The 22,684-nt window shown below is 29.8% G+C and overlaps 1 protein-coding gene across 4 annotated transcripts in view; it reads left to right on the top strand.

Annotated features, from left to right (window-relative positions):
• Nucleotides 1–14,577, top strand: part of LOC101237035 (uncharacterized) — a 37,344-nt gene extending 22,767 nt beyond the window's left edge. For 2 of the 4 annotated variants that reach the window (XM_065791971.1, XM_065791974.1), the window contains exon 5: nt 2,030–2,550. In XM_065791971.1, coding sequence (XP_065648043.1) covers nt 2,030–2,199 — 170 coding nt within the window. In that variant the 3' untranslated portion in view covers nt 2,200–2,550. Of the gene's footprint in view, nt 1–2,029; nt 2,551–10,351; nt 10,462–14,450 lie in introns of those variants that run through there. The other 2 variants (XM_065791973.1, XM_065791972.1) reach the window with 2 other exon arrangements.
• Nucleotides 14,578–22,684: the final 8,107 nt, after the last annotated feature.

The raw sequence follows: 22,684 nt of genomic DNA, 5'->3' as shown, positions 1-22,684 counted from the left end.
GGTTAAAAGGGATAGTTTAATTTGATAAAGTTGGAATGAGTGAATTGCTGCAACGTCAAATCAACAAAGGTTCACAATGAAAATCAAAAAATGCTTGCTCTGTCGGAAAAAATGTTTATGATAGCTTACTGCTTTTGAAGCAGATCGAATTCGCCAAGTGTACGAGACAAAGATCAATATCAGTGATTCTCGAGTACAAGGACTCTGTGAATTGTATAGAACAATTTTGCGAAAGAAACAAAAGTGGAAAGAAATTATACTCCCTCTTTTGTTTAATTTCCATTTAATAAAAGTGAGACCTGAAACAAAAGGCATGATGTGTTATTGGCTTATCTGCCATATTGGTCGTTCAAAGCTGCAAGAAAAACATCCTCTTCAGGAGCAAATCACCACTGAGTATGAACCAAATGTAAGTTGCAGCACATGCTTTTGCCTTTTAGGAAAAGGTTTGCCCCACCAAAGCTTTTAAATAAAGTTCAGGGAAAACCAGCCAAATAAATTGCATCTTGAATTATTTCAAATAAAGAATTATCCAATAAAGAAACTTTTTGACTTGCTCTTTAAAAAAGAGACAAGATAATTTTTGGAAAGTATATTTTTAACAAGTTTTGAATCACTTTAAAAATAAATAATTTAAAAATTTTAAACAAACTTTCTGAACATAGTTTATTATAAAAATAAAATATGTATGTTTTTGTTTCAGGACAAAGTAATGCCAAGCCACTATCAAGCGCTCCAAAATTGACCACTCTAGCTTTCGTAAATATACAAATTAAATACGAGACTATTAAACGATGCATTAAAGAAACTGGTAAGAACTGTAAACCAAACATCAAGCAGCAAGATGCTAGAGCCAAACTTTTATAAAAATTTCTTAAGGGCAGGTCAACATTAGAGTGATTTCTTCATTAACAGTGACTTAAAAATTACCGACGGAAAAAGCAAATTCTAGTACAGTTCTAGTAACTGATCAAGTCTGTGAATCATGTTATTTAATCTCGGAAAATTTCTGGTGGATATTTTGTTAAGTTTAAAATCTCTGAATTGATGGTGGTAAAGATTTTCTCAAGTTTTGTCTAAATATATTGATACTGCGTTAAGGGTTGATACAAGCTCATCGTCTCAAAAACAATCTCTTACTTAACGGACTGGCAAAGACACTGGGGTTAAGAGACCAATTCTTGTTGCGGTATGAGAAGTTTTGCCAGAAACTCACTTCAGCATTGAACAAATCTGAACATTGATTAATGCAAATAGAGTTTAACTAATTTTGGCTTGCGATATGAAAGTTGCAAATATAAGTTGTGGTCTTCAAATCACATCCAAGTGTCTTGCCAAATCTGGAAACTTGCGAACACTGGGCTCAATCAAATCTAACCTCGAGTAATCTTGCGGGGTTGAGCGACAACCCAGCTAGATTACTGAAGAACCTTCAGTAATTTTATTTTAATATTTTTACATATAATTTTATTTAGCAAATAGGTTTTGTTCCATCAGTAATATATTATTTTTTCAAAATCGATCAAAATCAGTTTTCAACCTCTTTAACACAAACCTCTTACAAAGATTAACCGGTTTCCGAAATTTTTTATTTCTTTTTTAAAGTGACTATAACAAAAGAAGCGTAAAAAATGCGTGACACATTATAATAAAATATAGTGCTTTGACGTGACACATAATAATAATATATCGGGTTTTAGAAGGAGACTTGAGTATAAATAAATAAATAAAGTTTATATATATTATTTTATATATAAAATAGTAATACAACCTCTTTAATAAAAATAAAAAAATCTCGGGGTTGTTGCATTAATAGGCTTGATAATGCTCTTATTTTGGATATAATCCCACCGATGGAAACATCGCCTTATAGGAGTTGTCAATCATCTTTTCAAAATACTTTAAACTGCTTGGATAGAAGCTGTTAAGCCAGCTGCCCTCCACACTCAACTGAGCCCTTATCATGGGGAAGGGGGGGGGGGAGGGAAAATTATAGCTTACGGTTTATAATGAACATTTTTTTTCCTAGTTCGTTTATCAAGTCGAAAGGTTAATCCTGACTCGTTTGTTAAAGATAACAAAGATGCAAGGTTTGCTACAAGTAAAATTAAAGGTGCTGGGCGTACGACTACCTCTAAATCTAACAAAGATTCAAATTCGAATTTAACTGGACAACTGATACGCAAAACACGTCAATAAAAAAATGTACAAGTTTTACGTTTCCTTTTTATTTGCTTCTTGTTATTATTTTTTTTATATATAACATGCATCTATATGTGGTATATGCATATGTATCTATAAGTTTATTATTAAAAACAATAGTATGTTTACGTAGATTAAAAAATTGATTTAGAAATCTATGTTGATTGTACAATTTTAAAGAATTAAAAAGTAAAGTTATTACGCTCACACACGCACACACATAGACACCCATGTGTATACGCTCAACGACATTGATTTAATAATTATTCATATATACTTGTTATTTATTACTTTTTTTTTATTTATTAAATATTTTGTTTAATAAAACTATTTATTACATGTTTTAAATTTTAGAACTTTTTAATAATATACTAAACTATTTATGTTTAAAAGAAAACCCAGCTATAGAATCTTTTCATTTGTCTTTAGAAACCATCTAGCTAAAATGCTAGATACATCATCATCAGATACATCATCATTCTTTTCTTTTGGCACTCTTTAGAAAAAAAAAAAAAAAAAAAAAAAAAAATAGAAAAAAGCATATAAGAAATTTGACGGCTATGTTACTGTTTATTGTGTAGCTGTGTTAGCTATGTTACTGTTATTATGTAGCTCGAAACATAGATAAATATACTTAGTTTCAAATTTCAAATATATTTAGGTAGAGTATTATTAATCTATGTATGTAAAATATTGACAAATATTTTTTTTTACATTTAAACATTGTCATGTTTAAATGTAAAAAAAAATGTATTGCCTAATACATTTATAAATCTTTATTATTTGAAATCCAAAAACAAATATGATTTTGGCGTCGGTAAAATTTTGCATAAATAAAAATGACCACTTTTGTATTTCTAATCGTGATCTATTTCTTCAGAATAAAATGGCGTCACCTTATTCAGAATAAAATGACGTCAATAAATGCAGAATAAAATGACGTCACCTAATTTTGAATTTTTTTTTAAATGTACTTTATCTTTTTTTTTATACAGAAAATAAAAGAAATAATTATTTCAACGCAAAATATATTTATCTATTTTTATTTTTTAATTGTTTTGATTTTATTATTTATTATAAAAAATTATATTTTTGTTGTGATATAAATGCAAAATGTCTTCATGATAAGATCATGTGGTTTATTAAGTTAAGGTGGTTATCAATAAAATAATAGCGATTTTTGTGAAAAAATGTGTTTTTTAGTTTGTTAGCCAACTTTGTGTGAACTTTAATTGGCTTTTCAACAATATTAAACATATCGTGTGCTTAAAAATAAAAAAATGTAAAAAAATTGTTTTAGTCGATAAGAGTAAAAAAAATTTACTTAGTGTTGCGCATAGCAACCAATTGTTTTTTTACATATATTAACTAGATTTAAATATAATTATTTATTTGTTTGGTCTGTATAATTAACTAAACTTTTGAACCAGAGTTGTAAAGCAAAAGAGTATGTTTTGATGTTATTTGTTACGCAGAGAGAAGGTAGTTTAAAATTGTTAAAAAAAATTATTATGGCAAAGAATAAAAATTTAAAAAAAAGAAAAGTTAACCGAATATTTCAAGGAAATAGATATACTAAGAAAAAGTTTTTTCGCAACAACCTGAAAAAGATACAAATAATGATGGAATATATATATTGCCACGTGCTATTTTAACAAAGTTAAACATTTCCATAAATAAGCTTTATTTATGGAAATGTTTAACTTTGTTGATCAACCTTTAACTAAACACGACGAGTATTTGTTTTTTCATTTCTCAATATTTAAAAATTTAATTTGTAGCATTGGATCCTGTGGTGAATGTAATTCTAAGGAAATTGCTCTTGAATATCTTGATGAAAAAGCAAAGAGATTTTCAATAAAATTTTGTATTAAATGTGCAATTTATGAATGGACATACTTCTATAATTCATCCCGAGCATTTAGTATGTCTGATAGAGATACCAGAGGAGTAAAATCTCAAGAAATTAATGTGAGAACTGTTATGGCCTTTAGAGAAATTGGACAAGGTCACGAGGCAATGAAAGTATTTGCATCTATCTTGAATATGCCCCCACCAATGAGTTTGTTCTCGTATAATGAAATAAACTCTGACCTATTAAAACTTATGAAGCTGCCTCTTGTGATAGCATGAAGAATGCTGTGACAGAGGTTAGAAACAAAAATTTTCCAAGTGCAGCTGAAAATGATATTGTTGATATACAAATTGGAATTGATGGTTAATGGAAGAAACGTCGTCATTCATCTCTAAATGGTGTATGCGCTGCTGTTGCAAAAACTAACCGTAAAGTTGTTGATTACCAAGTATTTTCAAAGTTTTGTCGTGGGTGTGCTTTGTGGCAAAGTAAGACCAATAAAAGCGTTTATGGAAAGTTTTTGAATACACATGCTTGTGACTTCAACCACTTTTAGTCATCAGGTGCCATGGAATCAGCAGGTGCTTTATCATTTTTTAAAGAATCATTGGTAAATTGCAATATGCGTTATTCTGATTATATAGGAGACGGAGATACTGAATACTATAAGAACATCGTTAAGGCAAAGCCATACGGAGATTATCTTGTCCCAGTAAAGATAGAGTACGTTGGTCATGTCCAAAAATGCCTAGGTATTTGGCTACGTCAAATTCGATGTGACTTAAAGGGTAAAAAGTTAAATGACAGAAAAATTATATCAGGGAATGACAAGGTTGACAGACAAGATCAATAATAAAATGCAAAACTTTTATGGCATGAGCATTAGGCAAAATACCTTAGCAGCATGGAGTGGAGACCATAAAGCTTTGTACAATATGAAAGAATATGTTTTGGCTGTATTGTGGCATTACTCTATTTTGTCCACGTACAAAGGAAAGCTGGTGCAAGTATTGGCAGAATGACAAAAATTATAAGCCATCAATTAATCTGCCTCTTGCTATTAAAAAGACACATTCTTGGCACTACGGTCAGATGATTTGTTATCAAGATGTCTGAATGGTGCAACACAAAATCCAAATAAAGCTTTCAACCAGATTATCTAGAAAAAGTGTTCAAAACATATTTTTGTTACTAAAATGGTACAAGATCTGGGTATTGCTTCAGCTGTAATAAAATATAATGATGGTTTAAGGTTTCACAAGAATTTTCAATTATTGCAGCTCTTGCCTGGAAGTTTTATGATCCAAGGCTCATGGAAGAAGGACATATGCGGTAGTGGTGTAGTGGTAAAGCGCTCGCTTCATAAGCGAGAGGTTCCAAATTCGATCCCCACCACGTCCCTGGTAGTACCGCGCTCAACTTGTTTTTCCGCGCAGTAGCCTTGTTCGTCAAGGTTCGTGTTTCGGAGCTATAGAGTTGAGAGAGGGTCATTAACCACTAATAAGTAGCCTCCTCATCTGTAGTGGCCTTCTCGGCCTTGAGGAGGTGAATAAAAAAAAAAAAAAATATTGAGAGTAAAGAACACAATGTAAAATTCAACTCCTAAGCAAAAAGTGGCTAGAAGGAAAAGGAGATGTATCAGAAAGGGTTACATTGAAAAGGAGAAAGAAAAAGAGGGAGTAGACTTTTATGTTTCAGGAAATTTTTAATGAATATATTGTTTCTAAACTTTATTTCTCAATTGTATTTTTTTGTCTGACTGCAAACAACAAATCATTCATATCCTTTTAACCAGATATGCAATTGAGTTTAAATTTTCAGGGTTGTTTCTTTATAGATAAAACTACAACACCTTACTAGAACTAATCTTAAACTTGTTTCCATTTGAATATATTGATATTTTACCTTAGGGTTTTGTACCGATAATACCCTTTAAAATTGAAAGTGCTGCCATTTTAAAAATAATTTTAGTTTTTAGTTTTTCTAGTAAGCTTTTGTTTATTACTTTATTATCTATCAGTGTTGTAAGTTTTAGCTTATAATGTAATAAAAAGGCTGAGAAAATGTTGTTTTCCTTTTCATTGATTTTTTTGCATTTTATGCTGAATCAGCAAAAAAAAAGCAAATTAATTTTTTTTGAGCATTTTTAGATATATTAAGAAGTATTTTTCTTTTAAACTAATCTTGGCATATGAATATGTAGGTAAACAAAAAGTTTTTTTTTTACATAATAACCACCTTAACTTGGCATTATTCTTTACTTGGCATTATATTATATTCTGCAATTAGTGTAGAAAGATGTTTTAAGCATTTTTTTTTGAGAAAAGTGCAGGTGTGTGTTGAAATTTCAATTTACCTGGCATTTTATACCACGAATAATATACATTTTGTTAGAATATTTTTCAAAAAATAAAGATTGGTGGAAGTACCCAATCACAACGTTTTACAAAATAAAATAATTTAGTTATTTTACTTATTTTACAATAATATTTTAATGGAAGTAAAAAAAAAAACTTTTACATTCTCCAAAATACTTTTAATGGAAATAATAAAAAAAAAACTTTTACATTCAAAAAAAAAGTTTGTCTCCTACAAAACTTTTTCTATAAATTAGCAAAATGCTGCTCTTACTCTAAAATAATTCTTAATGCTTTAATATAAGTTAAATACTGATACAAACACTGATAAAAGATTTTAACATCTATACCGTAAAATCGCCTGAGTTCGGTCACCATGTAACTTCGGTTATTTAAGGAAAAATATATAAACTAGTGTTGCTAATGTAAAATTTACCTGTAAATCTTGACATTTTTTATAATGGATACTTGCCATGTTATTCTATTTGAATGAAAAATTTGTTTATAATTTCAAAATTAACCTGTTTTACAATAAAATATACCGGTCGATTTTCAGGGAAATTTTAATTTCAAAAATTACTTGTAAGCTTATATGACTGATATGAACTATAGGGTTTACAATTAATTTCTGACCCTACTAGTGTCCTTTATAAATGACTTTAGCTCAGTTGCTGGGGAGATGGGGGCACCTTGATCCTTTTTATGGTTTATAGTTGATTACTTGAAAACCCTTGCAGACAACAATACTTTTCAATATTTTTAAAAGAATATTTATTTCTTTATTCAAATCAACAAGCTAATTTTGGTCCAAATAATATTTAGTAAGCTTGAGCTCAACTTTATAACATCACCTACAAAGGATCACGGTGCAGATCAAGGTGCCCCATATATGGAGCACCATGATCTGCACTATGAGGCACTTTGATCTTATATACAGTTTTTTACAAAATCAATAAAAAGTTGGCAATAAAGCATAATTAAAAACATAGTTCTTCAAATTTCTGCCAAGAGATTCACATTTAAAGTTTAGTTGACAAGTTTTTTCAGCTGAAATTTCAAAAAATGTTTGCAAAAACTAAAAAATTTAAATTGAAAATCAAATGCCGACCGAGGCGAGTTGTGCCACCATGCTGCATTAGATCGGGAAGCTTGCATACGATATCATCTCTGATAAACTGGTACAATTTCTCACTGACAGAGATGAATTTATACGATTTTAAATTTTCTCTTTTCAAATATTTTCTTCTTCACAGATTTGTCCAACATAATGAATAGTTTTCTTTTTTGTACTAAATTTAACAAGAACAAAATCCTTCACATTCAGTGCATCAAAGTCGAAGTTCATGTCTGACGATTCAACTATCTGTTGAGAAGATATCATTTCAAAATCATTTTCACTGTCATCACTTTCAAGCGATGGTAGGCGATGAATATTATCAGAATCATCGGAAAGTTCCATTGGTTCATCGTTTTCAACTGCTGCGCTTGTAGCATTTTTTTCTTATTACTTTTTATCATTCAAAGTCTCAATTCTTCCTCAAACTCATCATCGGATTCTTTTAACTGAAGTCTTGTGGCAACATGTTTTGTTTTAAGCTTTCTTGCGGTCTTTTTTGGATCTTTCTGAACAATGGAAACTTTTTTTTTTCCTGTTTGTTTTGTTTTGTTTTTTCTTTTGCCAAACAAATCTCATTTCAAACAGGAGTGTCAAAATTCTTGTTTTTTGTTGCCTACTTTTAAATTGTTGTTTTCTGGCTGGAACCTTCGGAAAGGGTCTAAGAACTTCCAGCGTTACAATATTTGGGGTTGCTGTTACGGCAACAGATGGTCTTGCTACAGCAACAGAGGGTCCTGCTAATTCAGAAGAGTCTCGCTCATCCAAGCTAGCCATTTTCTGCAGATTTTCATCGGGTTTAGATGTAATAGCTTCTGAAATACCTGCAATGATTTCCGGATGTTCAACAGTAGGAGTGGGTGCTGGACGATCAATCACTGATGCTGGCAAATATTCGTCATCTGTGGAAATGTCCGGATTGAATGGTTTGATCCTGGCAACTTTAAAACCAGATTCAATGTTTGATTTTGCAAAGGTTTTACCGTATGCTTCATACACAATCGGAACAATGTCATATATATTCATCAGTCTGGTACTGCTGACTAGCCAGTTGCCACAAGCCGCATTGTAATACCTATTCAGAGGCTCTGTAATACCTATTCAGAGGCTAGATCTGTACTACGGTTGCAACTTGCGACTGCAGTATGGTGGAAAACTAAGCATTGTTATTCCGTTTTCTTTCGCCAAATTGAGGGCTGCCACAGATATATGACTCTCGTGGTTAGCACAAGAAGAACTTGAGAATCTTTTGAACAGCGCGAATGTTTGATAAAATGTTTCAACCACTCGACAAAGGTATCTGATGTCATCCAACCAGATGGATTAGCAAACCCTACGCATTTGGGTGGGTCATCTTTAATCATAAAATCTTGAAACTTCACCCTCGGAAAAACGAACAGTAGTGGTATCGAATTGCCGATCGCATTTACAGCACAGCAAGCTGTCACGAGAGTTCCTCTTTCTGTCGATGTTATGCTACCTACTTGTTTGACACCTTTACTAGCAATAACCTTAACAGGCTTTTGTACGGTTGTTAGTCCGTTTTGTCCACATTATAAATGCTTTGTGGACAAAACTGATGACGTTCTCGCACTTCTCGGAGATTCCGAAAAAGTTCTCTAACGGTGAATCTGTTGAAAGTTGTCGCTCTTGCAAAGCTGGTAGCTTCTGAGCTCGTAAATATAGTTCTGGTTTTCTTTTCATAAAGGTCAGTAATCAATCGATGTCTGCCATTTTGTTCTTAATCCATGAATCCGAACAAACTTTATTGTTAGCAACACCCATTTCATATGCTAATTGGCGAGTTGTTTTCGTTAAAAGACCATAGTTCATCTTCGAAGCTTGAAACAAATAATTTGATAAGTAGTCTTCTTCTTCTTCTGTGAAGACCTGTCGTGTATTAAATCTCGGTTTAAGTAACACCCGGATTAAGTCTTTGCTTTTTAACATATCTTTTCAATGACATACGATCGATACCAAACTCTCGAGCAGCTTCATTGTTAGGCTTGTTTATCAATAAAACTTCATCCGCAGCTGCTCTCATTGTTTTGGGAGGTACCATTCCTCTATCTCTATTTTATTTCTAACCATTTTCAGTCAACACCAAATCCGAAATTTTGAATAAAAATCATAAACATTTTTAGAGTTTGATACAATAATTATATATATATATATATATATATATATATATATATATATATATATATATATATATATATATATATATATATATATATATATATATATATATATATATATATATATCTTTATTCGTCACAAAAATGACAGTAACATAACAAAAGAACATAAGTAATAATACAAATTCAGTCAATCAATCAATGAAGCAGCATCAATAAACTAAACATGAAGAAAAACAACGTAAAACTAAATGAACGAGAAACAGTGACATAAATTTAGCAGCTATTTTTAAATACAGACGCTCAGAATAAATTGACCAAGCGTCTGCTACGCACAGGTATTGAACCTCGACACCAAGCGTGCACCACTGCCCAATAGCCCGATCTTTTTCTTCAATGAGAACAGCATGGAAAACGTAAGACAAAAAATTACTCTTGTTCGCAATCATCTTATTCAAATGTTTGACTTTTCGTATCGACAGTTTCAAATCCAGCGGCAGCTGATACATATTTATGTCTATCAAAAATTCAACAAAATTAAATCGAGTATTATTACTCTATCTTGATAAAATAATTTTTATTTATCTAGCAAATGGAATTATTTTTTCTTTGTGTAATGAATGCATTTCAATAGTTATTCTAATGAAATTAAATACAACAAATTATACATGTATCATAATTTTAGTATGGGACACCTTGATCCTCAGATCAACCAGCCCCGTGTAAGAGAGATCAAGAAACACCTATATGTATACATCATGTAATAATGGCTGTATCTCGCTGATAAATAACATTCAACGGCGAAATCATACCATAAAATATACGTCGATAAAATACCTAGTGACTGCAGTTGATATTTTATAAATATTTAACATAGTAATAAAAATATATGAATAATTCTCATGTTTATCAAATTTACCTTTTATCGTGAAAATCAAACTTTTATTTTTTAAAATTCGCAAAATTGATTTTTTGACAAAACAACAACGAAAATAAATAGCCGGAAGTATATGCTGATAGTAACTTATGACGTCACGCATATATAATTATGAATAGATGATGTAGCGCTAATAGATCAAGCTGCCCCACAGATCAAAGAGCCCCCAACTCCCCTAAGTTAATCATTTTTATTCACTTTTTCACAAAATTTTTAGAACAATGTTACTGATCAGTAGTAAGTTATTCCACTATTTTTACCAAAACATTCCTGAATTCTGGCGCAAAAACTTTCAATAAGTAAATAGGATTCTTCGTGGTTGATGAAAGCTCATTCTTTTTGAACTTTTGTGATAAGTTGTTGGCGGTTTTGGGGTCTGCGATTTTTAAAAAAACGCTGTTCTAAAGCCTTGCCTATACATGTTTAATGCAATTAAGATCTGGTGAATTCCATTGCCAATTAGTGCAGACATTGTTAGACTCCATTTTGAATCACCAGCCACTATGCCGTCACAATACGCTGTCAAACAATGTTGACTCAGCCAGGCACTGTTGATCGATGGTATTTATCAAAGCTATATATTTAGATACAAATACATTTTATAATAAACTGTTTTTTAATTAAAAAAAAGCGCAAATTTTAAATGATAAAATTCAATGTTGGCCATATTTACAAGTTTTCTTTAAACAGCTTTTCTATAAACTTATAGCATTTTAATGACTTTCTTTATAATTTCTTTAAATTATTTAATCAAAGTTTGCTTAAGTTGCTGATATGTACAACATATTTGGATTCGCAACTAAGCCACTCCACATTTTTAATTGCGATAAATCTGGCCGTCAATGTGATTAATGAGAATTTAAGGTAGTGTGTCAAAAAGTGTGTTTAAAAGGACCTAAGAAACTTTGCAATAACAACAGAAAAGCTTCTGTCACAGTACTTGTTTGCTGTGAAGCTTTAACAATCTTGCCTGTTCATGTTTTATTCCAAGGCCAAAGGTAATTGCATTTATGATGAATTTGGGTATTTCTTTTAAGAAGCATTTAAAACAGATGTGCAAAAAGTCCAAAAAACTCCGCATTTTACAAACTGCTATTTCATTATTTGAATTTTTAGATTAATGTCCATATGGCTTTCAACTCACAACGAGCTAAACGGTGCTATCTATGGTGTCATGCAATCTAGCTGGATAGAAAGACCTGCTTTTGATGAATGGTTTGAAAAGATATTTGTTTCACATTGCCGCAACCTTGAAAGTTACTAAGTCCTTCTCATAGACAGCCATGATTCACATGTAACGCTGGAACCAATTTAATTAGTAAAAGATGAGAGTATCATTATTTTTAAGTTACTGGCTTATTTATCTCACGTGCTACAGCCACTTTATATAGGCGCATTCAGAAAGTAAATAGAACGGAATCCTGAACAAACATTTCATTGAAAGCGGTTTCAAAGATCTCAAAAACCTAGCTGCCCTGGGTTGCTCAAAGAGCTTATTGACCAAAGCATCTTCGGCAACAATGTAAAAAACTAGCTATCGGATCAATTTTTCTCAAAGTATTCAAGCCTTACCAACACTGCCTATACCTGTCACTACGATTCCAGAAATTCCTTCAAGTATACAAAAGCATAGAATTTCAAGTAAACAAACTTCTTCAAGCTTATTAAAACAAAGACCTTCTTTAACATGCTGCACAACTGCTTGTGAAAATTTAATTAAAATTCCGACTATATCAGAATCCAAAGCAACTTCCATATATCAAGACTGTAAATCTGATGATTCTTTGAATTCAAAAAAATGTCAAGCTTGTGACATTTTTTTTGGAAATAAAATTACAGCACAACAACAATCCAAGCAAACATTCTATAGCAAAATTTTAATGGACTTATATAGGCATTTTGAGTGGACCACTGTAGTTTTGCTTATCGGTTACTTAATGGACCATTATGTAACCGACAATGGTCCATTATATAGCCGATTTGCTTATCGGTTACTTAATGGACCAACTGCATTAACATATCGAAAAGTTATCGGCTTGCCATTTATAGTGGCTGCCACTAATGGACAACTCAGTAACCAGTGAGCAAAACTCCAATGAACCGCTGAAAAATTTTTATATAGGTCCAAACCAAATTCACTAAAACAATGTTTGCTAGGAATTAAGGATGCGTTGCAAGTCCTGTGAAGAATGGTTGTGTGGATCTTGCTGTTCTTCTTTGGTCGACAATATGAGCAATTGCCAATAAACAATGCTTATTTAAAGAAAAGCAGTATTTTTTTGTTAATTGAAAAAATATTTTTTATTTTATTAGCCATTGGTGTTGCGAAAGTGACAAAGGCCAAATTAATAAAATGCTTGACTAATTATAATAAAAATAATTCTATTTATACTTAAAAAGGCCTTTTTTTAATGAACTGCTTGTTGTTTTCTTTGGTGCCCCATATATATTGTTTTTTTTGAGCCCGGAGCAACGCCCTTCTTGGTTACTGGTATTACCTGATATTTTATCATCATTTTACAATAATATAACATTTAAAAATTAGTTTTCATTATTTGTGACGTAAAGTTTTTGATGCGTTATTAGGGTTTATATAGCGACCAAACTTAGTAGATATTCTTATCTGAAATTAAATATTGAGTAGTAGCTTTTATTTTTCATTTTTTTATTTTTGCAGAATCAATTATCAATATAAATGTTTCTATGTTTCAGGCGAAAAAATTATAATTTTTTTTATGCGTGATAAATGAATGTTCAAAGCTTAAGTGATCGAACTTTTACGATTTTACGGTATATGTTTAAAATGTTTTTTTTGAATAAAAAAATTTCTATTTATTTTATTTTTATATTTAGTACATATATATTTAATAACTACAATGTAACAAGTAACCATTCTAAAATAACATATTATTGGTGTAGATATAAAAAAAAATAAAATAAAAAAAATAGCGTAAGCATAAAATATACCAAGTATACATCCAAAAAACAGTTGTATACAATATCAATATAAAAATAATAAGATGATTCGACAATAACATAATATAAGCGTCCCAGTGGGCACCGGACCTAAAAAAGTCCAAAACGTTCCAAAGACGTTTAAAAGACGTCTTTTTCACGTCCAATGGCCACTGAGGTATAAAGCTCCGATAAATATATCTATATTATTAAGAATAAAATATTTTACTATATTTATTATAACTTGTAAACTTTTGCATTTTGTGGTATGTTTCAACAAGTATTAATTTATCTGTTATACTTTTAATTAATTAAACTGTTATACTTTTTTTAAAAGAGAAAAAAAGGTTAGGCTGCAATTATTTATACGTATTCGTAGGGAGCTAACAGAAAGCTGAAATCAGCCTTGTCATCGAGTACCTTTATACTAAAAATATAGTATACATAAACAAGTCACTTTTTAATTGATAAAAACTTAGAAATTTTTTTTATAATAATTAGGGGTCGTCCATAAAGTACGTACGCTTTTTTTTCGTCCATCCCCCCCTCCCCCGCATTTTGTTATACGCTTTTTTGAGTACCCTACACCTCCCTAAAAGCATTTACGATTTTAACTTATTTATCTAACATTTTATGATATTTTTTTTAATTAGGTGTCTCCTTTTTTTATAACTGACCCACTGCTCTCCCATCTCACATACGTCATTTGCAGAACCCCTCTTCCCCTCCGAGCGTGCTTTTTTTTTTTATGAATGAAAGTAGTTTTAAAAAATTTCTTCCAGTTGTTTAATTTAGCAATTAGATTTTTTAATTTAATTTTCAAAGAGTTTTTGTTATTCTAATTTATCATTGATTCGTTATTAGACAGTATTTTATTTTATTGTATAATTAGGAACCTTGATTTGAAGTCAAGAATCTTGAGAGTCTTATTGTATCGAACGGTTATTTTAATTTTCCTATCGCATTTGTATTATACTTGTTCAAACTTTTTTCAAAAAAGTTTGTCGTAAAGTACTCTAAAACAGATCTAATTTGTATTTTAGCATAACAGTATATTTTATTTAAGCATAACAATATATTTTATTTAAGCATAACAATATATTTGTATTTAAGCATAACAATATATTTTATTTAAGCATAACGATATATTTTATTTAAGCATAACAATATATTTGTATTTAAGCATAACAACATATTTTATTTAAGCATAACAATATATTTTATTTAAGCATAACAATATATTTGTATTTAAGCCTAACAATATATTTGTATTTAAGCATAACAATATATTTGTATTTAAGCATAACAATATATTTTATTTAAGCATAACAATATATTTTATTTAAACATAACAATATATTTTATTTAAGCATAACAATATATTTGTATTTAAGCATAACAATATATTTTATTTAAGCATAACAATATATTTTATTTAAGCATAACAATATATTTTATTTAAGCATAACAATATATTTTATTGTTGGAATAGAATGTTGTTGGAATGTTAAAATAGAATGTTGTTGGAATAGAATGTTGGAATAGTTTGTTGTTATAGAATATTGGAATAGAATGTTGTTGTGGAATAAGTTTGCACCGTCTGCAAACATTATAGCTTTAAAGCTTTTAAGACATTTGGAAGGTCGTTAATAAAAATCAGAAGCAAAAGGGGAGCAGACAAGAAACTTTGAGACACATCTAGTTTTTATTTGAGTTGTTATTTTTATGTATAATAATGTTATCAAGGTTTTTGAATCATTTTAAGGCTTGATTTTGTATACCATTTTTGCTTTTCTTTTTTAAGTAAAATTACATTATCGACGTTGTCAAACGTTTTCGACAAGTCAATAAAGATCCTTAATGTAAATTTTTTATTGTTAAGTAGTTTTTTAATTCTGTTGGTAAGATCAAGGACTGCATACTCTGTTACTGTTGCTTTTGGAAACCGTATTGCTTTTATTTATAATTTTTTTAGAATATAAGTATATACCTTAAGCTACCTTACAAAAGATGTCATCAATACGTGGTGATTTAGTTATTTTGAAAAATTTGACAGCTTTTTTGAGTTTGTCTTGTTTTAATTTTTTGAAGTTTAATGGAGCAGTGAGAAATCTTTAAGTATTTTTCAAGTAAATATTTAGGGCATTAAATTCTAAATGCATAATCAGCACCACATTAGAGATATCACCGCTTCATAAATCTTTTTTGTTAGTAGTTGTTCTAGAAGGCATTTATTTAGAATAAACTTTATTTTTACCAACTATTTCCTTGGTAGAACTCTGTCCAATTCGACGTCGATAGCAAGTAGTTAAATTTTTAAGTAATACAATTTTGACTCATTAATAATTCTTTTAAAACATGCGAATTTTGAATTATCAATATTTGTAGCAACTTAAGAAAAAGAAAAAAAATGTAGGAAAGTGGTCTGAAAAATTCGTTTTAACTATTCCTGATTTTCGAGATGTATCTTATATTGAGTTTGTTAATATATTGTCATTAACAGTAATGGAATTTGACGTTGGTTTGTTAAATATAGGAAATATACTAACCTGAAACAAATCGTCAAAAATTAAAACGTTTTAAGTTCAGTTTAAAAGTTATATCAAAATATGCAGAATAGTTATGAATATCAAAATATGCATTTTTTTCATGCATTTCAAAAAAAAAAAAAAAAAAAAAAAAAAAAAAAATAATTAGTTTTTTAAATAACAAAAAAAATTTTCGTTCAAAAAACTAGTGTCATCTTAATGTGCAGAAAAATTTCACGGTTTTCAAACGCGCAACGCATCGCTCCAAACAAGCTAGGTGGACAAAAATAATTTGTCCTGCAATTTGACTCCTAAGAATCCAATTAATAATATTTTGGTGTTTTATTGATTAGTTACGCATTTTTGGTTATTTTAAGTTTTAAGGAATTATAGTATTGAAAATACTATAATTCCTTAAAAGTTTACTAAGTAATACAAATAAAAAATTATATTTTAACAATTATCATTGGACAATAATTGTTATTTTCACTATCCAAAAAATCGGGCTTAAATAATCTTTATCATCATACAGAATTGCAACCAGCTGTGATGATTTTACAGGCGAGACAATTAAATTAATCTGACAACTTCAAAACTTCTAACGGAAGTTTTGAAGTTGTCAGATTAATTTAATTGTCTTTACCGTTTTCTCACTGACAATTATCTGTGTGAGTAAATGGAGTTATCTGATGTTACCAAAAGCATATTGAGCAAATCTATATCTGTAGAAATACGTGAGTTTTTTCTTGTATGATGCTCGTGAAATGCGAAAAAATTGCTATTGTGGGCTTCTTGAGACTTTTCCAATAGTTGCCCGATTAGAAAAAGGGATGTTTTTATAACTTCTGTGCTATGTACAAGTATTTTGTGCACAGTGACAGACATATAATATCACGGATATAGATTATGGTAAAGAGTTTTAATTGCAGAACAAAGTTTTTCAAACTTATAATAATTAATATAATAGCCAGAGAAAAGTGCTCTTAATAAAATAATGAAAGTTTTTAAGAGATTGACGTCTAAACCCGTAATCTCACCACTTAACACTAAATTTATCTTCATCGCTTTTAAAATGCCATTTTTTTATATTTAAGCAATAACTAATGTGCAAAATACACTCAAAAAAACGAATACACGTTTTCAGAGTCGTAACACAAATGTAACATGTTGGAAACTTGTGTCAGTCAATTCGTTAAAAACTTTTCCATTTATCATTCAGTGTATTAGGTTAGTAACAACAATTGGAGATTTGTTGGGTCTTATAGACATTCGAATAAGTTGAGTTTTTTTTTAAACTTGGTTTCTGTTGTAAACTTAATTGGTCGTCAATAAAGTGTGGATTAAGGTCACAGATTTTGCCAAATAATTTTTGGTTGTCACTCAGTCTCAAAGGAACAAATGAAACTACAAACAGAAACTCATTACTAGCAACAGAGTTTGTAAATCTCTGTTTTTAAGTGCTGTGACCAGAGCTCCTATCACATCTTCATTTGCTAATTAATGTGAATGACGTGAGAAGAGTAAGATTTTTAAGAACTTTGAATTTAATTGTTTGTTGGTTCTTTCGACACGTGATTCTATCACAAAAATAAGTTCATCTATTGGACAACATAACACTTTTGACTTGCATAGACTATAATATGATGGAAATACTATAGTCCCTGTCTTTAAAGACCACCTAGGCGCTTGTTTATAACAATGGCTGGTGCATTTAGAGTTAATGTAATAAGCTAATGGCTTGTCACGATTCAACTGCCGGCAACCACAAATAAAGTCTTTTGATTTTCTTTTTTGGTCAACTCATTGCACTTTGTGATTTGACCAAGTCTTCAACCTTCCGTTTTTGGTTTTAAAGAACGAGTTTAGGTCGTCCGCGAATTCCTCTAGATGATGAAAGGGGACAACGCTGATATATACTTATTTGCAATTTTACTCCTGCTCCCTCTAACCAACTTTAGATTTTATCAATTTTTTTTTAAAAAAATGGTCCATCATCCTCTAAATTTAATCCATAAATGCAATGAAAATACACCTTCTTTAAAAATATTGTTAAATAGTATTACAAACGTTTTAAAGTTGTAATTAAAGTTTTTAATAAATGAAATTACTTATCACTCATTGCTCTACTAACACTGCAAGTTATTACCAATGCGGGACTGTAAATATTATCAATTAATTGATTTCATAAACTGAATTTTGTCCATTTAGCAATACACTGTACAGCGTTTCAAAATCTATTGTTTCATTAACCATACTGATTTAAATTTTTTTTTTTTACAAGATTAAGCAGTGGTTGCCTTGTTTTTAAATTCTATACAATAAGAATTGTTGGTATCTTAAAGGAGTTTTTCTAAATTTCGTCATCTTCCTCTATCTAAATGCCACTCGAAGATTGTTTAATTGTCTGATTTTTGCATTTACTAAACGGCATTTATTGTTCAAAAAAAAAAAAAGCAGCTGCGACCATGTATTCTTTATGATATATTTTTTAATTCAAAATCGACGATTTTTTTTTGCTTTTATAAAAAGACCGATTTAAAGTCAAGATATTTGTTTAAGCAATATAGCTTGTTTTTTTTAAATTTGTTAAAGACATCGAACCGTTGTTATCTATAACGAACTTTTATTATTTTAATGTTTTCAAAAAAGGAAATAAAAAAGAAAATCATTTCACTATAAATACATAAAAATCATATACTTAAGTATTCGATTCCAACTAAATCCCACTCTCTTAAAATCGGAATTATGAAAATATAGGAAGTATAAAGGTTGTTTAATACTAATAAATAAAATCAGCTGCAACTAGCAATAATTTAAACTTTAAATAGATTTTAAAATTTCAAGATTTTAGACTATTTAATTCTTACTTTACAATGCATTGTGACGTTAAAAAATTTATTTGTCTGGAAATTTGAAGTTTATATGATATTGAAGACTAATTAGTTGATAATTACAGCGATTTGATTAAAAAATTAACGTAAAACTTTAATAGTAACGTTAAAATTTAAAAAAAGTCTTAAGCATAAAGAAGCATTAAGAAAATTGAAGTTAGACACTTACGGTTTTCAAAAAACCGCATTTATAAAAAACCGCGGTTTGAATTTTAATTAGGAAAAAAACTGCGGTTAACTGGGGTTTTCGATTTTTCTTGATAGATAATGAAACTTATGTAAGTTTATCTTGCATTGTTTATTAAATAAGTTATTTAAACAAAGTGTTTTAACATTATTTTATGTTTCGAAATAAAACTTATAATGACTTATTTTTATTGTAAAAAAGTTTCAGCTCGGAAAAATGCGTTTAACATCAATTGATGTGGGTTTTATAGAGAGAATCGCACTGGAAATTTTTTCAAGATTTAATGTTCGTTTTCCCGTATTTCGGTACAACAAAAACTCTTGCTTAAGTTTTTTGAATTGATCATTAGATTTGGGCAAATGTGTGGTGATATCTTTATTGAAAAGTGGGTTTAATTCATCCTAAAGGGAAACAGGTGAACTTTCCAATGTTGTACATGGTGCTTTAGCTAGTAGTGGTTCCTCATCATTAGAAGAAAATCGAAAAAGCCTAAACGCAAGTTTTCCAGCAAAATTTAAAATATTTTTTAATGGAGCACCTGAAGGATCTTTTAGACACCTTAACAACTGCATAACATTTCCATCTTTCATCGGCGTGCATTTTTAAATTTGAATGCAATAAAGATGCGATCTCTGTATTCAGAGCAAAAAGTTTTGGAAGCATGAATTCAAGAACATATCTGCTTTCAATAACGTTGCATCTTCTCTGCTATGAAATTCCACTGCTAGTTTTTCTGGCTCTAAAGCAGCATGTAATGAAGCTAATGACTCAAAATCTAACTTGTTGATTGTATCAAGAGCATTTAATTCAGCAAATATCTGAAATAAACATTTCTTAGTTTTTAAAAAAGGTGCAGCCATAAAAAAAGTGAATTTCAACAATGACAAATATTTTGATGCAGTTTGATTTCTTTACCAAGTTTCTCAGTAACTTTTTTCTGAAAAATTTGATAACAAATTGATGACATTTTTATGAATTTCACTACTTTTTGTGCACTCATTAAATTTTTAGGGTAGTCAACATTAATCTTATTGTTTGCTAATTCAAAACCAAAGTTATCATTGTAAATTCCGTGTTCATCCTCTTCTAAATCACTGTCTATTTTCTTGGGACTTGGTACGTTTGTGTCTCTATTTCTCTTGTATAACGTATTGTATACACTAAAATGAATTCCATGATTAAAGCAAAACTGATCAACAATGTCCGTTAAATGCATGAGCTTCTGGTTGATTGCTGCACCATCTTGAGTTTAACTTACTACATCCTATCGATACAGACACAAAATGAATTTAAATGATACTTAATACTTTCAATTAAACTTTCAGCTGGACAGGAACCATAAATCTTAATGAGGCTAGTATTATAGATTTTCTTACATTCACTTTTATGCAGGTTGACACCAGTATACCTTGTGTGCCTCAAAGGTGTGTATTATTCATGAACTTAGCTGAATTTATGTCCCATTTGAATTTTTTCAATAATTTTTTGTTTCATCACTTCCTTTTTATAAGAAAAATCTTGATGGATTAAATTCATCACAGTTGTAAGGCTTTTAAGAAGATGATTTCCTCTTTGTTGAATCGATGAGCGAATAAAGTTGTTCGTTATCGCATAAATCAAAACACCATCTGTAGCTAGATCAGCTGCAATTTATTTAAGTCTCTTTTTTTGTAATCAACTATCCATGGTTTTTTTTTTTTCCCGGTGGTGGACTTGAGCTGCTGCTTGGTTCTCCAGTCGCAGGACTATCGATAAGTCCATGACGCAAAATATGATTTCGCAAAGTAGTTGTGGATCCACAGGAGCATGTTACAACAGAATCGTATGTATTACAGATGCCTTTAGCATCCCTTGAATTTGGAATTTTACGCCAGATAGCAATTTTCCAAATTGATGACATGGTTCTATTATTTTAAAAAAATTAAATTTATACTTTAGACTTTATATTCATATATGTTTGCGTGTTTATTCGTTATTCAAACTTTTTTTTAGAATACAATTTTAAAAATGAAAAGATCTGTAAAGCTTTCCAGCAAAATACAATCTATATAAATGAAAATTTAATTACTTTTAAACTTGTTTTTTTATACTTCTCTATAATAAATAAACATTCAAAAGACATTATACAAAAAAATCGCCAAATCCGTTTTTTAAAACCGACAGTTTTCATTTATATCAGTTTTAACGAAAAACCGCGGTTTTCGGTTAACGATTTAAACCGATTGGAAACCCTACATATACGGTAAATTAAAAAAAAAACTGCTTTTCCATCAATCATTGTAAGCTTAAGATCGAAGCTTACTTTAATTACAAGCTTCTTTTCAACTTCTGGTTTCATTATTTCTACATCAATAATCATTGCACTCTCCTCAAACAAATTGATTTGCTTGTCAAGTTATTTTTTTTCTTCTTTTAAAACTAAAGAGTTTTCAGCAATATACTGAATTCTTAGTGGGCGGCAGAATTGTGTTGAAGAAGGCACTTGATTTTACCAAATTGTTTGAACACTATACGATAACTTAAGTGGTACTAGGCAAGTAGAAAATAAGTTTTGATCAGACATTAAATCATTGCATTGATCATTATTGTTTTTTTGGACGGAAAATCTTGGTTTATACTGCTTATGGCTATTTGCACCGTCAAAGCCCTATTTGTTATACAAAGTCATTCCTTAACATGATTTAAGGGAATCAAGTTGAGATATTATATTTTTGACAGTAGTTAGTAGTAGCATTCGGTGAGCAGTATGGTATAACATTCTTTCAGTGGAACTTCGTCTCTCATTCCATTGTCAGCTATATAAATACCATCAGGATAACACTTTTTTTTCGTCGCGAATGTTGTTAAATTTAGGATATATATTCGCATTACACTTAATTGAGTTATTTCGCATAATTTGATATTGCGTCTTTAATAAATTCATAGCTGTCATTAATGCTAATCCCTCTAGTGGCTTATTAGTTACAATTTGCTTGTTTTTGTCCTAAATAAAACATTTTATTTCATTTGCCAAATCTGTATTTGATAAAAATTCTTTTAATACGTTCAACAAACTATATCGCTTTTTCTTTTTTAATTCCATTTCTGGTGCTTTTAAGATTTTATCATGGTCACGATTTACTAACAACGGTTTGTGATGATTGTTTGCTAGGTTGCTGAATAATTAAAGGCAAAATTTTAAAATTAAACCAAAATGATTCGCCACTTAAAAATTTGCTCTTATTTCGAAAATGTTTTTTGCTAAGTTTTGATTAGCATTTGCATACAAATTCGAGAAGAGCTTTTTCAAAACGAGTAAAATCATGGTTTAAATTGATAGATTTGTTTAATTCATTTTTGAGCGTACTTTATATTGTTTTGACTTAAGTTGTGATGAAATTGCGTCTTTAATTTTTTCAAATACTTCAAGTTGAGTTACGTTATTATACATTTGTGTATTATTTATAAAATAACTTGAGTTTTAATAATGCTACTTAAGAAGAAAATTTAAATACCTACAATTTAGTGTAAATTTATTCAA

The sequence above is a fragment of the Hydra vulgaris genome, chromosome 03 (genome assembly GCF_038396675.1).
Source record: "Hydra vulgaris chromosome 03, alternate assembly HydraT2T_AEP".
NCBI lineage: Eukaryota > Metazoa > Cnidaria > Hydrozoa > Anthoathecata > Hydridae > Hydra > Hydra vulgaris.
The sequence above is the reverse complement of the archived record's forward strand: the minus strand, read 5'-3'. Positions and strand labels throughout refer to the sequence as shown.